Below are 17,761 nucleotides of genomic sequence, written 5' to 3' on the forward strand. Positions count from 1 at the left end.
GCCTGTTGGAGATCGCATAATGGTATCAAAACGGCACTTCAGTGATACTTGAGGAGTGCCAGACTGGCACTTCAAGCATTTTACCTACCTACCTACTACCGGTGGGCAATGATGCATCACCAAGTGCATTTTTGTCATAAAAAGGCTTGTCCGAAAAACCACCTGCAGTTCGTAGGTGACATACCAATTTTCTCCACTTGTAGCCGTCAAGAACCTCAAGAAGTACACTACCAATTTGTGGAGGAGATTGGCCAAACTCCCAAGATATCGCTTTCGCGAAAAAATAAAAGAGTTGTTGGACTGCTAATATAAAGTGGACTGCAAGAAGTCAATAAAATTGCACTTTCTGCATTCAAAGCCTTTGAACCTTTCCCCCATGGTTATGGGTTCAGTCGGTGGCAACACGGAAAACGTTTTCACCAAGAATGTCGCTGCATTTGGAAAACTTTACTTATGAAGAGAGGCCACTCTGCTCGCAGATTACTGTTATAGCCTAGTGAATTATGCTCCTGGAATCCAGTACAAGAGAAAAACCAGCTGCACCAAAAAAAATCTAATTCATTTCAATCAAACATCAATAAAAGTCGAAATGAGTATTTTGGTTTGTAAGGAAATCGTGAATCTTGACTTGACATATATTTTTTTTTTTTTGTATAAAAATGAAACAATAATAATAATAGACTGCTACCGAGGATGTAATCAAAAGTTGCATTGTTCTTGAGTAGGTTTATTTTCCTTTCAACACTCTTGCTTCAAGCTGTGTTTAGCTACCTTTTCTACTAGCGCAAAGAGAGTTGGCAGACAGTGACTTTCAAACTGTTGCGCTACTCTAGCGAATAATAGCAAATCAATAAAATAGATGATAAATTATAAAGCGTATTGGTGAAATGAAATAAAATTATTTTGCTTAAGTGCTTAGAATGCAGTTTTTATTGAAATCTGTATTAAAGTGAAATGTTTTTACAGCAACTTAAGCTTAGATGCCTTTCAAGTAATACCAAAAAAAGGGTTTCATACCAATCTTCGGCGCAGCCTGTTAGCTCTACGACGCCTGTTAACTCTACCACGCCTGTTTCCGATACGACGCCGGCGTATACGAACTACTCGACGACAAGCATTTCGATGCAAAAAGACTACACCTGAAAAAAGGAACCACAAAATATGCAAAATAATGTTTAATATAGCAGCTTTTGTCACTCACTCCCTTTATTCTTTATGCGTGCACAACGCTTAGCGGCTTTCATGAAGCAGAGATTAAGGAATGTTCGTTTAACGCCTCTAACCCTAGCACAAACTGGTTTACGAACACGACGGCACGAGTTGGTACATGTCTTTGAAGATGACGCTGTAGTAGTGGTAGTGGTCGTGGTTGTTGTTGCATCAGTTGTGGTCGTAGTAGCAGAATCAACCTTATAAATGGACACCAACGCAAAGGCGAAAACTCCCAACAGCAGTAAAAGACGCATCCTTGTTTTGCTTCTTGACAACTCTTTTGATGTTAAAGTTAGTTAAAGTTTTGGATTAGCTCAAACGCTCGCTTGAGTGCAGCTAAGGATGAACTATGATTGAAATTTGAAGATCTCTCCTTTTTATACCTGCCCAATTGTTTACTTTCTTAGCGAAAGAGACATGATTGGCGATAGCTGGTTGATTAATTGTCAATACAACTGCGCAAATAGTTAATACTAATAGCGCCAAAGAAAATTCGATATGCAGATTGGCTATTGTTTTGTCGCCTAATTAAAATGATTTGCGAATTACTTTATTTTCCCCATTCCCTCTTTCCCCTTCACCTACTGCTTATTGCAAATAATTAAGCCACATACATATCACAAACTGATATTTTTGCGCATTTGCCAACTTTTTCATTCTACGTCTGTAAAACTCTTGAAAATCACCTCTAGCGTCCTGAGAGTGGACTGGTTACTTTCCACTTAACCGGACATTCAATCGTCGTGCATCATAAGATAGCATTAGACTGGCCTTCAGAAGTGCATTAGAAAAATTACACAGAATTCATGGATGTGGTCGTTTAAAAATAAGGCAGGCTGATGAGTGTCTAAATAAATGCCAAACATTTTCTACAAAAATACTTCTGCCTCGATATCATGAAATAAAATTTCAAAATATCTAATTCGAGCGGGAGAGATGGAAACGGAAGCAGTCATAGTAGGCAAAAATAAAAAAAAATGTTCACGCAATTTTTTAGCTTCTCCCTATTTTAGCGTTATTTCAACCTTTTCAGAAAAATATATGCAAAAGCGCTTAAGAATTGCCTTACTTATTTTATAAAGGAAATTACGGCAGCCGCTTCAGGCTATTGCATGAGTGTGTGACTACCGTTCGCAGCACCCGAGCCTGAAACCCACTGAGCGCATGAAACTTCAAGTGATACAGAAAGTTGTTTCTAATACAAATAAACAGCAAAATTTAGCAAAAAAACTAACATTTACATATTTGTATATCAAAGTGTTTATTCAACGCGATACTTATGTATGTACACACACTTCTGTGTAGTTTTGACAAAGTAACTTAACCGACTTTAGCTGGTTTTCCTATTACATCAACAAATGACGGTATTTTGGAGGAAAAATATATTTTAGTAAATCTTATTAAAATGAATCTCTAAGCAAAGGCTATAAATGAAGCAGTTATGTGCTTAACGGCTAAACACCGCTAAGTCGATTTATGGTTTTTGGTTCTATCAAAAGTCCACAGCTTTGTAAATAAAAAAAACTCCTAAAATCCTAAAATTAATTTGCAACATGTGGATAAACAGTTTCAGCCAATTAGTAGTACATATTTTTATAGGGGCAGCTATGTACATAAAATGTTTGTGAAAAAATCGGGTACCTCTAAACTTAAAAAGAAAAAAAAAGTACACAAAAAATGCAAATAAAAATTAGAAAACTAGCAAGCATAGAAAATCTTAGGGTATTTTATGACAGGCACGTGCTGTAAATTCAAATATACCGCTTTTATTTCGTTACTTCAAAGTAAATAGTAGGCGATGGTCTATCTCTTAATGGAGCGAGTGGGTTCGTAGTATTACCAAATGACGTACACGTCAATTTAATCCAACTTTCCATAACATGGAGTAATGCTATAGAACGTTATTGTTCTCTTGGCGCAGACTTCTGGAGTAGTCCCTTGTCGATTATTGAATCAAAACCTTTATTTTAAACCATTCTATCCATTCCATTTATTCCCACAATTGTATAAAAGCAAAAAATGGTGTTCAGATTTCCAAAGCCAATAGCCGATACTGATCTGTGTTATCAAGTTTTCGTGGCTTCCGCACTTCATGTCTGAACTCTTGAACACGTACCATTCACCTTCAACGGCGCACTACAAAATTTAGTATATTGGAGTAACATCGCAGCTCTCAGCAGCCCAAATGTATGTACATACATCTCCGTTTTGGCTGTTTATTCGATTTTCGATATTCAATTTGTATAGAAGCATTTCCAAATATTGTTCGAGCGAAAATCTACCCATTTTGTAAATATGTAACCATTACTGATGTCATTTTTCGTTGTCGAAGTAAAAAAAAATCGTAAGTTCAAATTCTAAACGCTGAATGGAGCACCCGGTATATACTTAGGAGCCCCACCAAAAGAATTATTATTTCAATATGGCACAACTTCTGTTTAGCGTGCCTGCCCATGGATAAACGATTTATATGCAAGATATGTGTGGCGTACCTCATCTCATTACACGATCTACGACCTATCAGGATATAAGGTATTTTTTCGACGAAAATCACTGTTCATAGCCTCAGGAAACAATAAATCGACGCATACTTCTATGGAAGGTCTTTAGGCCAGATTACTTCTTGAATTTATGTAGGTATGCACTAACAAATACCCGGCATGCGCTTCTCTGCCGTTGAGAATATGGCTCAACAATTATGAAAGAGGAAGAGAGGTACTTGTAGAATATTGAACCACCTCTGTCCATAAACGTCACAAGTTTTTTTACAAGGAGTAGTGCGTAACTTAATAGCAAATCAATAACAAAACAAGATATAGAGAGTCTAGAATTTCCTTTTTCCTGGACTTTCCAGCAATTAAAAAAAATGTTTCTTATGTTTTTAAAATTTTAACACTTAGTATTAGTAAAAATATTTATTTGGAGAGGAGCTACAGCTGATCTCCGGGAGCTCCTCTCGAAAAAAACGTTTGGCGGCGACCACTATGTCTCTGAACTGGATCCTCTGAAATTAAAAAACCAATCAGATTTCGTTAAAATAATGTTAAATCTAGTAATTCGTTCCGCAAAAATATTTCCGGAAAAATTTCTCTCAAGATAGTAGTAGCCGTACCTTATATATACTTAGTAAGCTAAGCTCCGTTCAAAGTACCTCTATAATGATTAGTTCGGAAGTAGTAGGGAACAGCTTAAAGTGCTGGCAGAGCGATAGACTTTTCATCTCATGTGGTTACCCGAGCGCTGTAAAATTCAGACGAGCGTGCAACTTTTGCTAGCGTAGAAGAGAGCAGGCAGGTCGTTCCCACGACAGTCCGGAACGACCCGGATTTATATCCGGCCAAGGACTGTCACTTCAGCAGCATTCCCCATACATATAAGGGGAACAACAACAAGAGGTCGGGCATGTTGTTCGTGAAAACACAATGATAAAGTGAAAATTTGTAGATTGAAAATCTGTAGCTACATAAGAAAATCGTAAGACCTACTCACGCTAAGAAGACGAGAAAGGTAGGTGATCGAGAGATATGTAAAAGAAGGTAATGGCTGTAACACTGGAACACTTCAAGGTAGAGGCCGAATTTCATTCTATGAATTTCATAGACTTTCTCTGGTGGAGTTAACCTAAGGTTTTTCATTGCACGCGCGCACGATGTATAATCACATTCGCAAACCATCAAAAAACTTCCGAACTTATTCAGTGAAATTAAAAAGAAGGGATTAAAAAGCTTTTAAGCTTCCTCATATAGTCCTAGAAGCTTTCTAAGTTTTCAATGAAATTAACTTTGACAAGAAAATCTTTGATTAGGTGACCCAGCAATCTGCTGACAATCAAATACTGACGCGAATTTGGAACTGTTTGGAGCAAGCCTGTTGAGCTTTCCTCTCAAGTGTTCAAGTTTATTTTGCATATATGGCACAAATTTCATACACTTATCTATTTACACACAGATTTTTTTTTTGATTAGGGGATGCTGAACTTAAAAAAACTATTGTTAATAAGAAGTTCGAAATTACTAATATGTAATAAGAAAATAGAATAAAAATAAAAACAAAAACAAAAATATTTATTAATTAGTATTAAATAAACTTATGAATAAGAAATCAGACCATAAAATTTTTAGAAGACACTCTTTCTAAAAAAGTTGACTACTAAAATTTGTAGAAGAAATTTTTTGTCATAACGATGACCAGGGAATTGGCCTCAGAGACCTCCTACGCGATCATCGGCATCCCCCTCACAATTGTTAAAGGAGAACTGCACACATTATTTCTCAGGAAAGCACAAAAAAACGGGTGCTCCATTTCTTTAAGTGCTATTTCGAAAACCCTTTGGCCCCAGTACAATATACGAAGGACTCAGAAAGTCCTTTGGACTCCTCGCCTTTCAATTTCCAAACTCGTAGCTGAGTTTACCGGTCACTGGACGATCGGCACACACACGAAAAAGCTAGGGTTACCATTTAACCCCCATTGCAGAAGCTGCGGTACCTTTCAGAGATTGCTAGACGACTAAGGTTACTGGGTACTCTTTTCTTCGACAGCCTGGGGCAGTGCGCCAACCTAAATCCCATCAATCTTCTCCATTATAACAACAACTATGGCTGGCTGTAGATATCTGCCTGTTGGAGATCGCATAATGGTATCAAAACGGCACTTCAGTGATACTTGAGGAGTGCCAGACTGGCACTTCAAGCATTTTACCTACCTACCTACTACCGGTGGGCAATGATGCATCACCAAGTGCATTTTTGTCATAAAAAGGCTTGTCCGAAAAACCACCTGCAGTTCGTAGGTGACATACCAATTTTCTCCACTTGTAGCCGTCAAGAACCTCAAGAAGTACACTACCAATTTGTGGAGGAGATTGGCCAAACTCCCAAGATATCGCTTTCGCGAAAAAATAAAAGAGTTGTTGGACTGCTAATATAAAGTGGACTGCAAGAAGTCAATAAAATTGCACTTTCTGCATTCAAAGCCTTTGAACCTTTTCCCCATGGTTATGGGTTCAGTCGGTGGCAACACGGAAAACGTTTTCACCAAGAATGTCGCTGCATTTGGAAAACTTTACTTATGAAGAGAGGCCACTCTGCTCGCAGATTACGGGTATGCGCATTATAATGCGCAGCATACCATTTCAGAGTGAGCAGTGCGTTCAAAAATGCAAATATGGTAGTTCTGCAAATGCAACGCGTTCTTAAACGTCATTTTTGTATCAAAAGTCGCGCATTATTTGCAGCAAAAATTTTCACACTGCCAATAAATACGCTAGTACAATGTCTGATGAAAAGTGGGTATTTAATTATTTATTTTAGCTTTTAATACAAAAAATGATGAAAAATACGATATTTAAACTTTATTTTATTATACTTTTCTTGGTTTTAGTGATTACTTTAGTACATCGGAGATAAAATTACTGCTCAGAGTCCGACTGAGCATGGAGAACGAGTTCACGTCGGGAAGGAGGAAAAAGAGCGTGCTCTGGGCTAAGGTCGTAGATGAAGTAAAAAAAGTTAATAAAGATTTAAAAATAGATAGAAACATCGCCCAGCGAAAATTTTTTAATTTACTCATCACATATAAGCGAATAAAAAAAAGAAACAATACATCCGGTAGAGAATCTACATCATGGCTTCAAAAAAAGACTTATTTTTAGGTATTTTCCATTTTGATATTACACTTTTGACAAGATATGTCCTTCTTTTAAGCTTTACACGGTTTTTTTTCTTAAATTTAATAAAAGACTATCGGTTTTTTCCTCACATACATCGTCCATGACCAAACTTAGTAACAATTCCATTTTACTGCACAGCGCGTTCATAAATGCAACAAATCTATTTGCAATTTTTCAACAAATCTATCAGTTGCATGAATTGTCACATTGACAGTGCTGCCAGCGCTGCAAGCACTGCGTATTATAATGCGTTTCTGAACATAGCCTACTGTTACAGCCTAGTGAGTTATGCTCCTGGAATCCAGTACAATAGAAAAACCAGCTGCACCAAAAAAAATCTAATTCATTTCAATCAAACATCAATAAAAGTTGAAATGAGTATTTTGGTTTGTAAGGAAATCGTGAATCTTGACTTGCCATGTTTTTTTTTTTTTGTATAAAAATGAAACAATAATAATAATAGACTGCTACCGAGGATGTAATCAAAAGTTGCATTGTTCTTGAGTAGGTTTATTTTCCTTTCAACACTCCTGCTTCAAGCTGTGTTTAGCTACCTTTTCTACTAGCGCAAAGAGAGTTGGCAGACAGTGACTTTCAAACTGTTGCGCTACTCTAGCGAATAATAGCAAATCAATAAAATAGATGATAAATTATAAAGCGTATTGGTGAAATGAAATAAAATTATTTTGCTTAAGTGCTTAGAATGCAGTTTTTATTGAAATCTGTATTAAAGTGAAATGTTTTTACAGCAACTTAAGCTTAGATGCCTTTCAAGTAATACCAAAAAAAGGGTTTCATACCAATCTTCGGCGCAGCCTGTTAGCTCTACGACGCCTGTTAACTCTACCACGCCTGTTTCCGATACGACGCCGGCGTATACGAACTACTCGACGACAAGCATTTCGATGCAAAAAGACTACACCTGAAAAAAGGAACCACAAAATATGCAAAATAATGTTTAATATAGCAGCTTTTGTCACTCACTCCCTTTATTCTTTATGCGTGCACAACGCTTAGCGGCTTTCATGAAGCAGAGATTAAGGAATGTTCGTTTAACGCCTCTAACCCTAGCACAAACTGGTTTACGAACACGACGGCACGAGTTGGTACATGTCTTTGAAGATGACGCTGTAGTAGTGGTAGTGGTCGTGGTTGTTGTTGCATCAGTTGTGGTCGTAGTAGCAGAATCAACCTTATAAATGGACACCAACGCAAAGGCGAAAACTCCCAACAGCAGTAAAAGACGCATCCTTGTTTTGCTTCTTGACAACTCTTTTGATGTTAAAGTTAGTTAAAGTTTTGGATTAGCTCAAACGCTCGCTTGAGTGCAGCTAAGGATGAACTATGATTGAAATTTGAAGATCTCTCCTTTTTATACCTGCCCAATTGTTTACTTTCTTAGCGAAAGAGACATGATTGGCGATAGCTGGTTGATTAATTGTCAATACAACTGCGCAAATAGTTAATACTAATAGCGCCAAAGAAAATTCGATATGCAGATTGGCTATTGTTTTGTCGCCTAATTAAAATGATTTGCGAATTACTTTATTTTCCCCATTCCCTCTTTCCCCTTCACCTACTGCTTATTGCAAATAATTAAGCCACATATCACAAACTGATATTTTTGCGCATTTGCCAACTTTTTCATTCTACGGCTGTAAAACTCTTGAAAATCACCTCTAGCGTCCTGAGAGTGGACTGGTTACTTTCCACTTAGGCAGGCTGATGAGTGTCTAAATAAATGCCAAACATTTTCTACAAAAATACTTCTGCCTCGATATCAAGAAATAAAATTTCAAAATATCAAATTCGAGCGGGAGAGACGGAAACGGAAGCAGTCATAGTAGGCAAAACTAAAAAAAAATGTTCACGCAATTTTTTTAGCTTCTCCCTATTTTAGCGTTATTTCAACGTTTTCAGAAAAATATATGCAAAAGCGCTTAAGAATTGCCTTACTTATTTTATAAAGGAAATTACGGCAGCCGCTTCAGGCTATTGCATGAGTGTGTGACTACCGTTCGCAGCACCCGAGCCTGAAACCCACTGAGCGCATGAAACTTCAAGTGATACAGAAAGTTGTTTCTAATACAAATAAACAGCAAAATTTGGCAAAAAAACTAACACTTACATATTTGTATATCAAAGTGTTTATTCAACGCGATACTTATGTAAACACACTTGTGTGTAGTTTTGACAAAGTAACTTAACCGACTTTAGCTGGTTTTCTTATTAAATCAACAAATGACGACATTTTGGAGGAAAAATATATTTTAGTAAATCTTATTAAAATGAATCTCTAAGCAAAGGCTATAAATGAAGCAGTTATGTGCTTAACGGCTAAACACCGCTAAGTCGATTTATGGTTTTTGGTTCTATCAAAAGTCCACAGCTTTGTAAATAAAAAAAACTCCTAAAATCCTAAAATTAATTTGCAACATGTGGATAAACAGTTTCAGCCAATTAGTAGTACATATTTTTATAGGGGCAGCTATGTACATAAAATGTTTGTGAAAAAATCGGGTACCTCTAAACTTAAAAAGAAAAAAAAAGTACACAAAAAATGCAAATAAAAATTAGAAAACTAGCAAGCATAGAAAATCTTAGGGTATTTTATGACAGGCACGTGCTGTAAATTCAAATATACCGCTTTTATTTCGTTACTTCAAAGTAAATAGTAGGCGATGGTCTATCTCTTAATGGAGCGAGTGGGTTCGTAGTATTACCAAATGACGTACACGTCAATTTAATCCAACTTTCCATAACATGGAGTAATGCTATAGAACGTTATTGTTCTCTTGGCGCAGACTTCTGGAGTAGTCCCTTGTCGATTATTGAATCAAAACCTTTATTTTAAACCATTCTATCCATTCCATTTATTCCCACAATTGTATAAAAGCAAAAAATGGTGTTCAGATTTCCAAAGCCAATAGCCGATACTGATCTGTGTTATCAAGTTTTCGTGGCTTCCGCACTTCATGTCTGAACTCTTGAACACGTACCATTCACCTTCAACGGCGCACTACAAAATTTAGTATATTGGAGTAACATCGCAGCTCTCAGCAGCCCAAATGTATGTACATACATCTCCGTTTTGGCTGTTTATTCGATTTTCGATATTCAATTTGTATAGAAGCATTTCCAAATATTGTTCGAGCGAAAATCTACCCATTTTGTAAATATGTAACCATTACTGATGTCATTTTTCGTTGTCGAAGTAAAAAAAAATCGTAAGTTCAAATTCTAAACGCTGAATGGAGCACCCGGTATATACTTAGGAGCCCCACCAAAAGAATTATTATTTCAATATGGCACAACTTCTGTTTAGCGTGCCTGCCCATGGATAAACGATTTATATGCAAGATATGTGTGGCGTACCTCATCTCATTACACGATCTACGACCTATCAGGATATAAGGTATTTTTTCGACGAAAATCACTGTTCATAGCCTCAGGAAACAATAAATCGACGCATACTTCTATGGAAGGTCTTTAGGCCAGATTACTTCTTGAATTTATGTAGGTATGCACTAACAAATACCCGGCATGCGCTTCTCTGCCGTTGAGAATATGGCTCAACAATTATGAAAGAGGAAGAGAGGTACTTGTAGAATATTGAACCACCTCTGTCCATAAACGTCACAAGTTTTTTTACAAGGAGTAGTGCGTAACTTAATAGCAAATCAATAACAAAACAAGATATAGAGAGTCTACAATTTCCTTTTTCCTGGACTTTCCAGCAATTAAAAAAAAATGTTTCTTATGTTTTTAAAATTTTAATACGAATAGACAAAAACTGATAAATTTGATTAATGCAGCGTGAGAGTAAACATTTCGAAGTTTTATAGTAAAAAAAAACAGAATTCAATCATTTGAATTTTTTTTTTTATTTTTTGCAGTTTGAACTTGATTTTATGATTTTTTAACATTTTTGGCTTATATACACGCCTCTTTTGCAAGTTTTTGCAATTTTCAACAAAGAAAAGCATTCCAGGACAAATTGGACGCAAAATATAATGGAATAATTCCATGCCCATCGGTGGATTCTGTGCGTATTTATTTGCGAACAGACATATTTTGGCAGTTAATTTTGTGAGATTTAGATATTTAAATATTGAAATTTTTCAACTAATGTAGTTTTAATCCGCTTGCGAAAGACGCATAGGTTTTTTATGAGAAGCTTTTTCGTGGCGTCGCTTGGCCAGACGCAACCAACGAGCTGATGCGATACAGATCCACTAGAAAATTATACACAAATTTTTTTTTTTTTTGATTTTCTTAACTGCATAAACTGTGAAAGTCCAGTAGATCTGGGCAGATGCCACCAACCAGTTGATCCGAGACAGATCCACTTGAAAATTACACACAAATATTTTCTTTTTTTTATTATTCGCTTAACTGCTAAACTATGACAATTCAGTCGATCCAAGCACAAAGGTTGTAAATTAAATCAATATTTGACAATATTTTTTAAATTTAATTTTCTATTAGATGTCTCTCAGAACAAAGCGTACAAAGTAAATTAATTGCGAATTGTACAACTGTTATGCTTTTTAATGCAACATCTCCTCCAACTTAGTTCTCCTTTCTTTTCTTAATATTAACATTTTCACTTGTCACATCGACAGTTGATTTATTACTCGAATTCGACTTCCGTTTAGCAAACCGGGCTGTACTAAATATCCGTGGGGGCCTCCCAATAAACAACTTCTTGCTGGTAGCAGGCAAATCCATTTTAATAGGGCCCCTGACCAATGTACTGGGCGCAATCATCAGCAGACTATTGTTGCGCGGTGAAGCACCCACCAAAGCGACATCATCACGCTCGCACTTCACCTGGAATTGTTTGATGGGAAACTGGTGCAGTGGTGACATTGCATCGGCTGATGCATGATGTCCATTTACTCTATGCTTGTCGTTGTTGTTTAGCTCACTGTTGTCAAGACCTTCGCGGCAATTGCCACCACCGTTCGACTGCTGTTGTTGCTGTTGCTGCAGCTGGTGTGCCTCTTGCTGCTTTTGCCAATCCAAAACACCTGTTAGGAGTTTGATATATTTAATGGCCATGCGAAGTATTTCATTTTTGGAGAGCTTCTTGTCTGGCGGATGTGTGGGCACCAGCTTGCGCAGCTCGGCAAAAGCGCCAGAGACATTTTGCTGACGCCAACGTTCGCGTGTGTTGGTGAAAACTTTCCGCACTGGTTGGCCATTCTTCAAAATATTGCTGCTATTCGGCGGAGAGTTGGTCTGACGCGGTGGCTGGAGTATGTTCATGTTGGTTGGCGAAGTAGACTGAGAACGCGAGGCTGTATAGAAAAGGTAGATAAAAAAGTATTAATTTTATAAATGGAAACACAGGGTTGATGTATGTTGAGAGATGGAAAAGTTAGCTTTTGTGCGATTCCACTCGTAACGGATGCTCACCATCACCCTGACTGCCGTTCGAGAGCACGCAGCTGCGAAATTCTTCCTCGTCCTCTTCAGTATCGTTGAGTGAAAAATCCGATAGATCACCGTCGGATATCGACTCAATCTTGGGATGCAAGCAGGCTGCATTCGCAATTGGTAATCGCACCAATGCTGGTGGATTGCCATTTGTTGCACAACTGTGCAAGCAACTAGGCAGCACAGCAGGTCCAACTTCTGCCGCATTGCTAGCGCCAGTCTTCGGTGAAGCTGATCTGCACTCGGTATTGGTTTTTGGTGAGCCATTTTCAAGCTTGCAGCTTCTCACGCCATTAACAGTATTGAGGCCGTTGTTGGCGTCATTTTGATTAGACGCTCTGGTGTTGTGCTCGCCTGCCTCCCCAGCAGCTACCCAAACCATTTAAAATATTTTAAATATTATGTAACACTTGATTAACACTTTTATCGCTTGTTAGTAGTCGGCGCACAAACCCTTTCGGCTTCAGTAGCAAATGCGAAATGTGAAGTAGACATTTTGGTGTGTATTTTGAAGTGAAATCTAAGCAAAAATTCAATGCCAAAAACAACACTATTTGTTTTAATGTGTGATGGAAAACCACACCCCTTTTATGGGTGGCGCTAAAATATTTAATACTGAAAACTACCAACAAGGCAGCCAAAATGGCAGCGTGAACAAAAACTACCCTTATTAATGAAGTAGTGTTGATGTTGTTATTGTTATTGTTGCGACACATAGGAAACATTACTGTATTGAAGGAATATTTTGTTCGTCTTTTTATATATTTATATCAAGGTTGGTAGATTTACAAGGTTTGCCCTATAACTGTGGTGAAAAAGCAAATTGTGAGGGGAACTTCAGCTGCCACGTCACTTGGGAGATTCGGTAACCGAATTCTACACGATTATTTTACATGTTTTCGCACACTCGTCCAATCAGTCGTTGTGCAGACGGTAACGAAGTGTCATTCGTTAATTTTTTCCGTATATCACCAACACAATCTCAGTTATTTTTGTAAACACATCCCAAGTGGCCTCAGTCCATCAGCTGATTCTGTCAAATTCGCTCAGAGCCGAATAATAACATAACATTACACAAAGCATAAAGAAATCGAGTTAGATATAGACATACACTTGAATACTAAAAAGCTCAGAATGATATGAAGCGTCGATTTAGACATGTCTGTCCATCCGTGCGTGCGCGCAAATACTCGAGCAAAAATTTAATTGAAAATTGAAAAATGAAATTTATTTATTTTATGAAAATATCGCTTAATGGACATTTTTTTACTGTTTTTTTATAAAAAAATATTTTCCCTCAGAAAGTTGCTCAAGAGTCTTAAATGAAAATTTAGTACTTTTCATTATGAGTGTATGATATTTATGAAATTTATTTTTTTATGAAAAAATCACTTAATGGAAATTCATGGACTGTTTTTTTTATTCAAGAGTTTTAAATGAAAATTTAGAATTCTCTTTACGAGTATTATATTTTTTCTTAACATAATGGGCGAACTTTGAATTCTCCAAGGGAGCTTTCTTATACTTGTGAACAACCATCTAATCAGTTATATCAGTTACCTATTAAACCCGCTTACGCAACGAATTCACCACCCATGGCAGCCTAGAAATTTCATATGCTTGTATGTATGTATATTAGCCAAACCGCACATCAGAAATTCATTGCCACTCAAGAGATCACTGTCAAATATAGATTTACACACCTTTCTCGGCACACATCCATACATATATGTACCTATATATATGTGCACGTTTTGTGCTGTCCGCCTGGGAATCTGCCACTAATCCTTATCACAGGCCAACAGTCAGCCACGCAGTGCTAATAGAAACGGCTGAAGGGTGGAAAATGAAGTTAGACAACTGAGAGAGGCATAGAAGTGTGGTGCGGTAACGCGACGCGTGCGATTATTTGTTTGTTTGTTGTGATACATATAAATACAGAAGCATTTTGAAGCCTCTCTCTCCCGCATGACTTCTGCCGCCTGTCGACGCCGCATCTTCGCCATAATTGTGCCACTAAACGGATTAATAAAAAGACATACGCATATGTATGTATATGTATATGTGTACAGGATGCGAATAAAAATCAAATTAGCGCCTAAATGCCTGTTGAAGAGATTGAGTGCGTGTAAGGGACTAGAAGAGAGTGGCGCGTGAGCAGCGGCTGGACAACTAACTGACTGCTGGTGCTGTATCTGTTTTTTTATCACAACGGCGCTGTATTTTTTTGATTTTTGCCATCTCATAAGGATAAGAATTTTTCGTATACGTTCATAATAAATATTGTAATTTTTTTGTCACGTGCTCGTTGGCTTTGTCAATAGCAACACGTGTCGCTAACCGCTGAAATGTGCTATTCTTAAAAGAAATTAATTTAAGGGAAGGTGGTAAAAACGAATGCGAAAACTATCGGAAGTGTTGAAAATAATATGAATTTAATGTATTTTAAAACCTAAATAATAAATAGATGAAATAAAAATCAAAGGTAACTTTAAAATTCTTGAAAGGGTGATTCCTACCCTTACTCCGTTCTGTTTACCTTCAATGGATGCATTTGGGGTTCTACAAGGTGAACTCCAGAATAAACCAGGCTGAGCTAAAATAGAAACGACCGGAGCTTTGTTTTGATAACTTCGAGTTTATTTATTCAAAATAGTCCCCTCTGGCCTCGATACAGTGTTTTGCACGCTCCAAGAGCTTTTCGAGAGAGTGTTTCTGGTCATTGTCCGGAATGTCCTACACGATGGCGGCACAAGCTTTTTGGATGGCCTCTACGGACGCAAACCGTTTTCCTTTCATGGCCAAATGTAATTTTTATGACGCCAGTCATCTTTATTTTGGACTTCACCTTGTAGTACTAGGGAACCCTCTTATTCTAAGGAACACCTAAGCTAACCCTAACACCTTAATAAAGGGTATTTTTAAGAGCTTGAGAACTTAAAATGACAAAAGAAAAGAGAAATATTGTTAGAACTAATTTTTTTTTTCATTATAATCTGGTAGATAGTTTCAAGGCATATCCGGCATACTTACAAATGTCCGCCGCGGCTACGAATTACATTCGAATAGTCCAATTTTTTACAAGTATTTTTACCTGAACCGGGTTCAGATCGGGTAACAAACTTCTTTGTGGACTGTTAATTTTTTGCAAAAATAAAAACGAGCTATTCTTGCTCTATGCACGTAAAAGTTTTAAGTTAATGGGAATTCCAGCATTTAATTTGTGCAGAATGTCAGCTTTTTTTTGTTGTTAGCAGCATATATTTTCACTTTGCCAGTATGAGACCACACCATGCAAAATAAACGCAAAACCATTCAGCTGAATAAATTCAAAAAATGTCTCTACCAAAATAAAACCAACGGTACTTCCCCGACCTTTATTTTCAAAAATACAACATAAGAAGAACAAAAGAGAAAGACAAAACAAAAAATATTGCAAGTATCGAAGTTGGTTGATTAAAGTGGTGATTTTTCTAGAATCCAACTGGCGCTTCCGCACTATTTTGTTGCCACATCGTCGTTACCAACTAGTTTAACGGTTATTTACAGCATGACTATATCCAGTCTGTGCGGTTTAAGAACCTTATTAGGTGGTTGACGTCTAAGCCAGACAGTTGTTCGAGACTCTCGAACAGCGGTTGGCCCAGGGTTAACATTCTGTCCTTCCATAGGGCAGGGCATTCACAGAGGAAATGGAAGATTGCTTCCTTTTTCTGCGGTTCACAACTGTGACAGTATGTATTGTGAGGGATATCCATTTTGGCTGCTTGTTCTCCGATAGACCTAAAACCAGTTATGACTGCCGTTAGTCTTCAGGAGTCCCGCCGTTTCATGCTTATTAATGCCGACGATTGCTTGAGGTTGTAGGTAGGCCATAAAGTTCTGCTAATTTTGCATTTCGTCTGGTCTTTCCATCTACAATCCGCGATTCGGAGGTACTCGTATTTTTGGGAAATTATATTCTTGACTAAACCTAATGGTGTGAATACCGATTCTGCAAGAGCGTTACTCATGGCAAATCCCCCTCTTGCTAGTTCATCTGCTTTTTCGTTACCTTCAATGTTGCGATGTCCCGGGACCCAGAATAAGGTAACTTTATAGTTTTCTCTCAAGGTGGTGAGGCTACAAATTTTCTAAAAAAAAAAATGGTGCTGTAAGAATCAAGTTTCTACTGTATTCTATGTATTTCCTAAAAACAAAACTCATCACATTGTGCAGTTATTGACTGAATTTAATCTCTGAAGTGAACTCAAACGGAATTCGCACATTTTTTTTTTTTTTGATTTGGAAAATTTTTTTTTGTTGAGCTCACTTTCCTATCAAATTTTAGTTGGCATTTTGATTAAAAATTAGAAAGTGTTCTTGAGTTCTGTAACTTCATTCAAACGTGCATATTTATTTACTATCACTATAAGTTTCTCTCTTTGTAAAAATAATTTGTGGCCCGCACTTTGAGAGCCTTATCTAATTTGTGCAATACAAACATTTTTCTCTACAAATGTACATATGTATGCATTTATGAAATTGAAAGTTATTATCATCATCAACAAATTCACACCCACCAATGCCTAATCCCAGGCCGCAGTGCTATCATTGTTTTCGAATACGCCTTCACAAGTGGCAAAGCGACTTTAAGTGACTGCACATTGGCCTTGCACACAATTTATCCTCTCTTTCCCTTTATCATGCAATACAAATTATGTTAGATTTTCAGTATTTCATTGCGTCTGCATTGCCTTTTTAAGCCGCTTGCCTTTTTTCCAGCTCTTTCACTTTTCCCCCCATATTTGTGTGCACTCAGCCACTTTATCCTTTCAATTATTAATTTTTATTTGCCCTTATCGCCTTGCCGTTTATCGTCTGGGCACGTGTTAATTAACCTGCCACTGCTGGTGCTGGTATTGTTGCAACAACAATCGCTGGTTTTGTGCAGTTTTGTGTACGGCAACCCCTGAAGTGTTAACAGTTATGCGCTGAGCCTTCATGGAAGAGGCGTGACTTAACAGTAGTAGGCAGATTTGTCAAATTTGTCCTTTTGCTCAAAATGATGCGAATCGAGCGTTTTTTTATGTGCTCCTTCGTTTTAGTAATTTTCTTTTTCTTTATGAAAATTTCAAAGTTTTTGAGCTGCGCTTTTCCTGGGTTTGGTTTTGTGTTTGTACATTTCCTTTGGTTAACGCACTAAGAAAAAGGTTGTGCACTTTTTCTCTAAGTATAAACTCTTCTTCGACCTTTGGAGGAAAAAAATGGGATTAAAATATAAAAAAATAATAGGTGTAATTTCATGGTGATTAGAGTTTTGCTGAGCTCATAATTTTTCTTCGGCAGAAATGCATAAAGCGCTTGTTAAACTTTATACCGTGAAATCTCGTCGCTTGCTAACGATGATGATTACAAAACCGCAAATTGTACAGGTCCGAAACCAACAACTACTAA

The 17,761-nt window shown here is 37.3% G+C and overlaps 3 protein-coding genes across 3 annotated transcripts; all 3 read right to left on the reverse strand.

Moving 5' to 3' along the window:
- Window positions 1-1,011: 1,011 nt before the first annotated feature.
- Window positions 1,012-1,526, reverse strand: LOC129237148 (uncharacterized). Its single transcript, XM_054871644.1, has 2 exons — window positions 1,202-1,526; window positions 1,012-1,139 (listed from the first exon to the last, which is right to left on the reverse strand). Exons 1-2 carry the CDS (start codon window positions 1,464-1,466, stop codon window positions 1,012-1,014), a joined length of 393 nt encoding a protein of 130 aa, XP_054727619.1. The 5' UTR covers window positions 1,467-1,526.
- Window positions 1,527-7,677: 6,151 nt separating this feature from the next.
- LOC129237185 (uncharacterized) lies at window positions 7,678-8,192 on the reverse strand. The gene is made up of 2 exons (XM_054871694.1): window positions 7,868-8,192; window positions 7,678-7,805 (listed from the first exon to the last, which is right to left on the reverse strand). The coding sequence occupies exons 1-2, from the start codon at window positions 8,130-8,132 to the stop codon at window positions 7,678-7,680; spliced, it is 393 nt and encodes a 130-aa protein (XP_054727669.1). The 5' UTR covers window positions 8,133-8,192.
- A 3,168-nt stretch (window positions 8,193-11,360) lies between these two features.
- Window positions 11,361-12,707, reverse strand: LOC129239214 (uncharacterized). Its single transcript, XM_054874561.1, has 2 exons — window positions 12,305-12,707; window positions 11,361-12,186 (listed from the first exon to the last, which is right to left on the reverse strand). Exons 1-2 carry the CDS (start codon window positions 12,705-12,707, stop codon window positions 11,456-11,458), a joined length of 1,134 nt encoding a protein of 377 aa, XP_054730536.1. The 3' UTR covers window positions 11,361-11,455.
- Between the last annotated feature and the right edge of the window lie 5,054 nt (window positions 12,708-17,761).

Source organism: Anastrepha obliqua, chromosome 2, assembly GCF_027943255.1.
Source record: "Anastrepha obliqua isolate idAnaObli1 chromosome 2, idAnaObli1_1.0, whole genome shotgun sequence".
In the NCBI taxonomy this organism is placed as follows: domain Eukaryota; kingdom Metazoa; phylum Arthropoda; class Insecta; order Diptera; family Tephritidae; genus Anastrepha; species Anastrepha obliqua.

Excerpts from the sequence above, each read along its gene's own strand:
- LOC129237148 (XM_054871644.1), bottom strand. The coding sequence starts at position 1,466 with ATGCGTCTTTTACTGCTGTTGGGAGTTTTCGCCTTTGCGTTGGTGTCC. Across the intron at positions 1,140-1,201 it reads ACGCATAAAGAATAAAGGGA|GTGTAGTCTTTTTGCATCGA; the intron begins GTGAGTGACAAA and ends TCCTTTTTTCAG.
- LOC129237185 (XM_054871694.1), bottom strand. The coding sequence starts at position 8,132 with ATGCGTCTTTTACTGCTGTTGGGAGTTTTCGCCTTTGCGTTGGTGTCC. Across the intron at positions 7,806-7,867 it reads ACGCATAAAGAATAAAGGGA|GTGTAGTCTTTTTGCATCGA; the intron begins GTGAGTGACAAA and ends TCCTTTTTTCAG.
- LOC129239214 (XM_054874561.1), bottom strand. The coding sequence starts at position 12,707 with ATGGTTTGGGTAGCTGCTGGGGAGGCAGGCGAGCACAACACCAGAGCG. Across the intron at positions 12,187-12,304 it reads GAACGGCAGTCAGGGTGATG|CCTCGCGTTCTCAGTCTACT; the intron begins GTGAGCATCCGT and ends TTTTCTATACAG.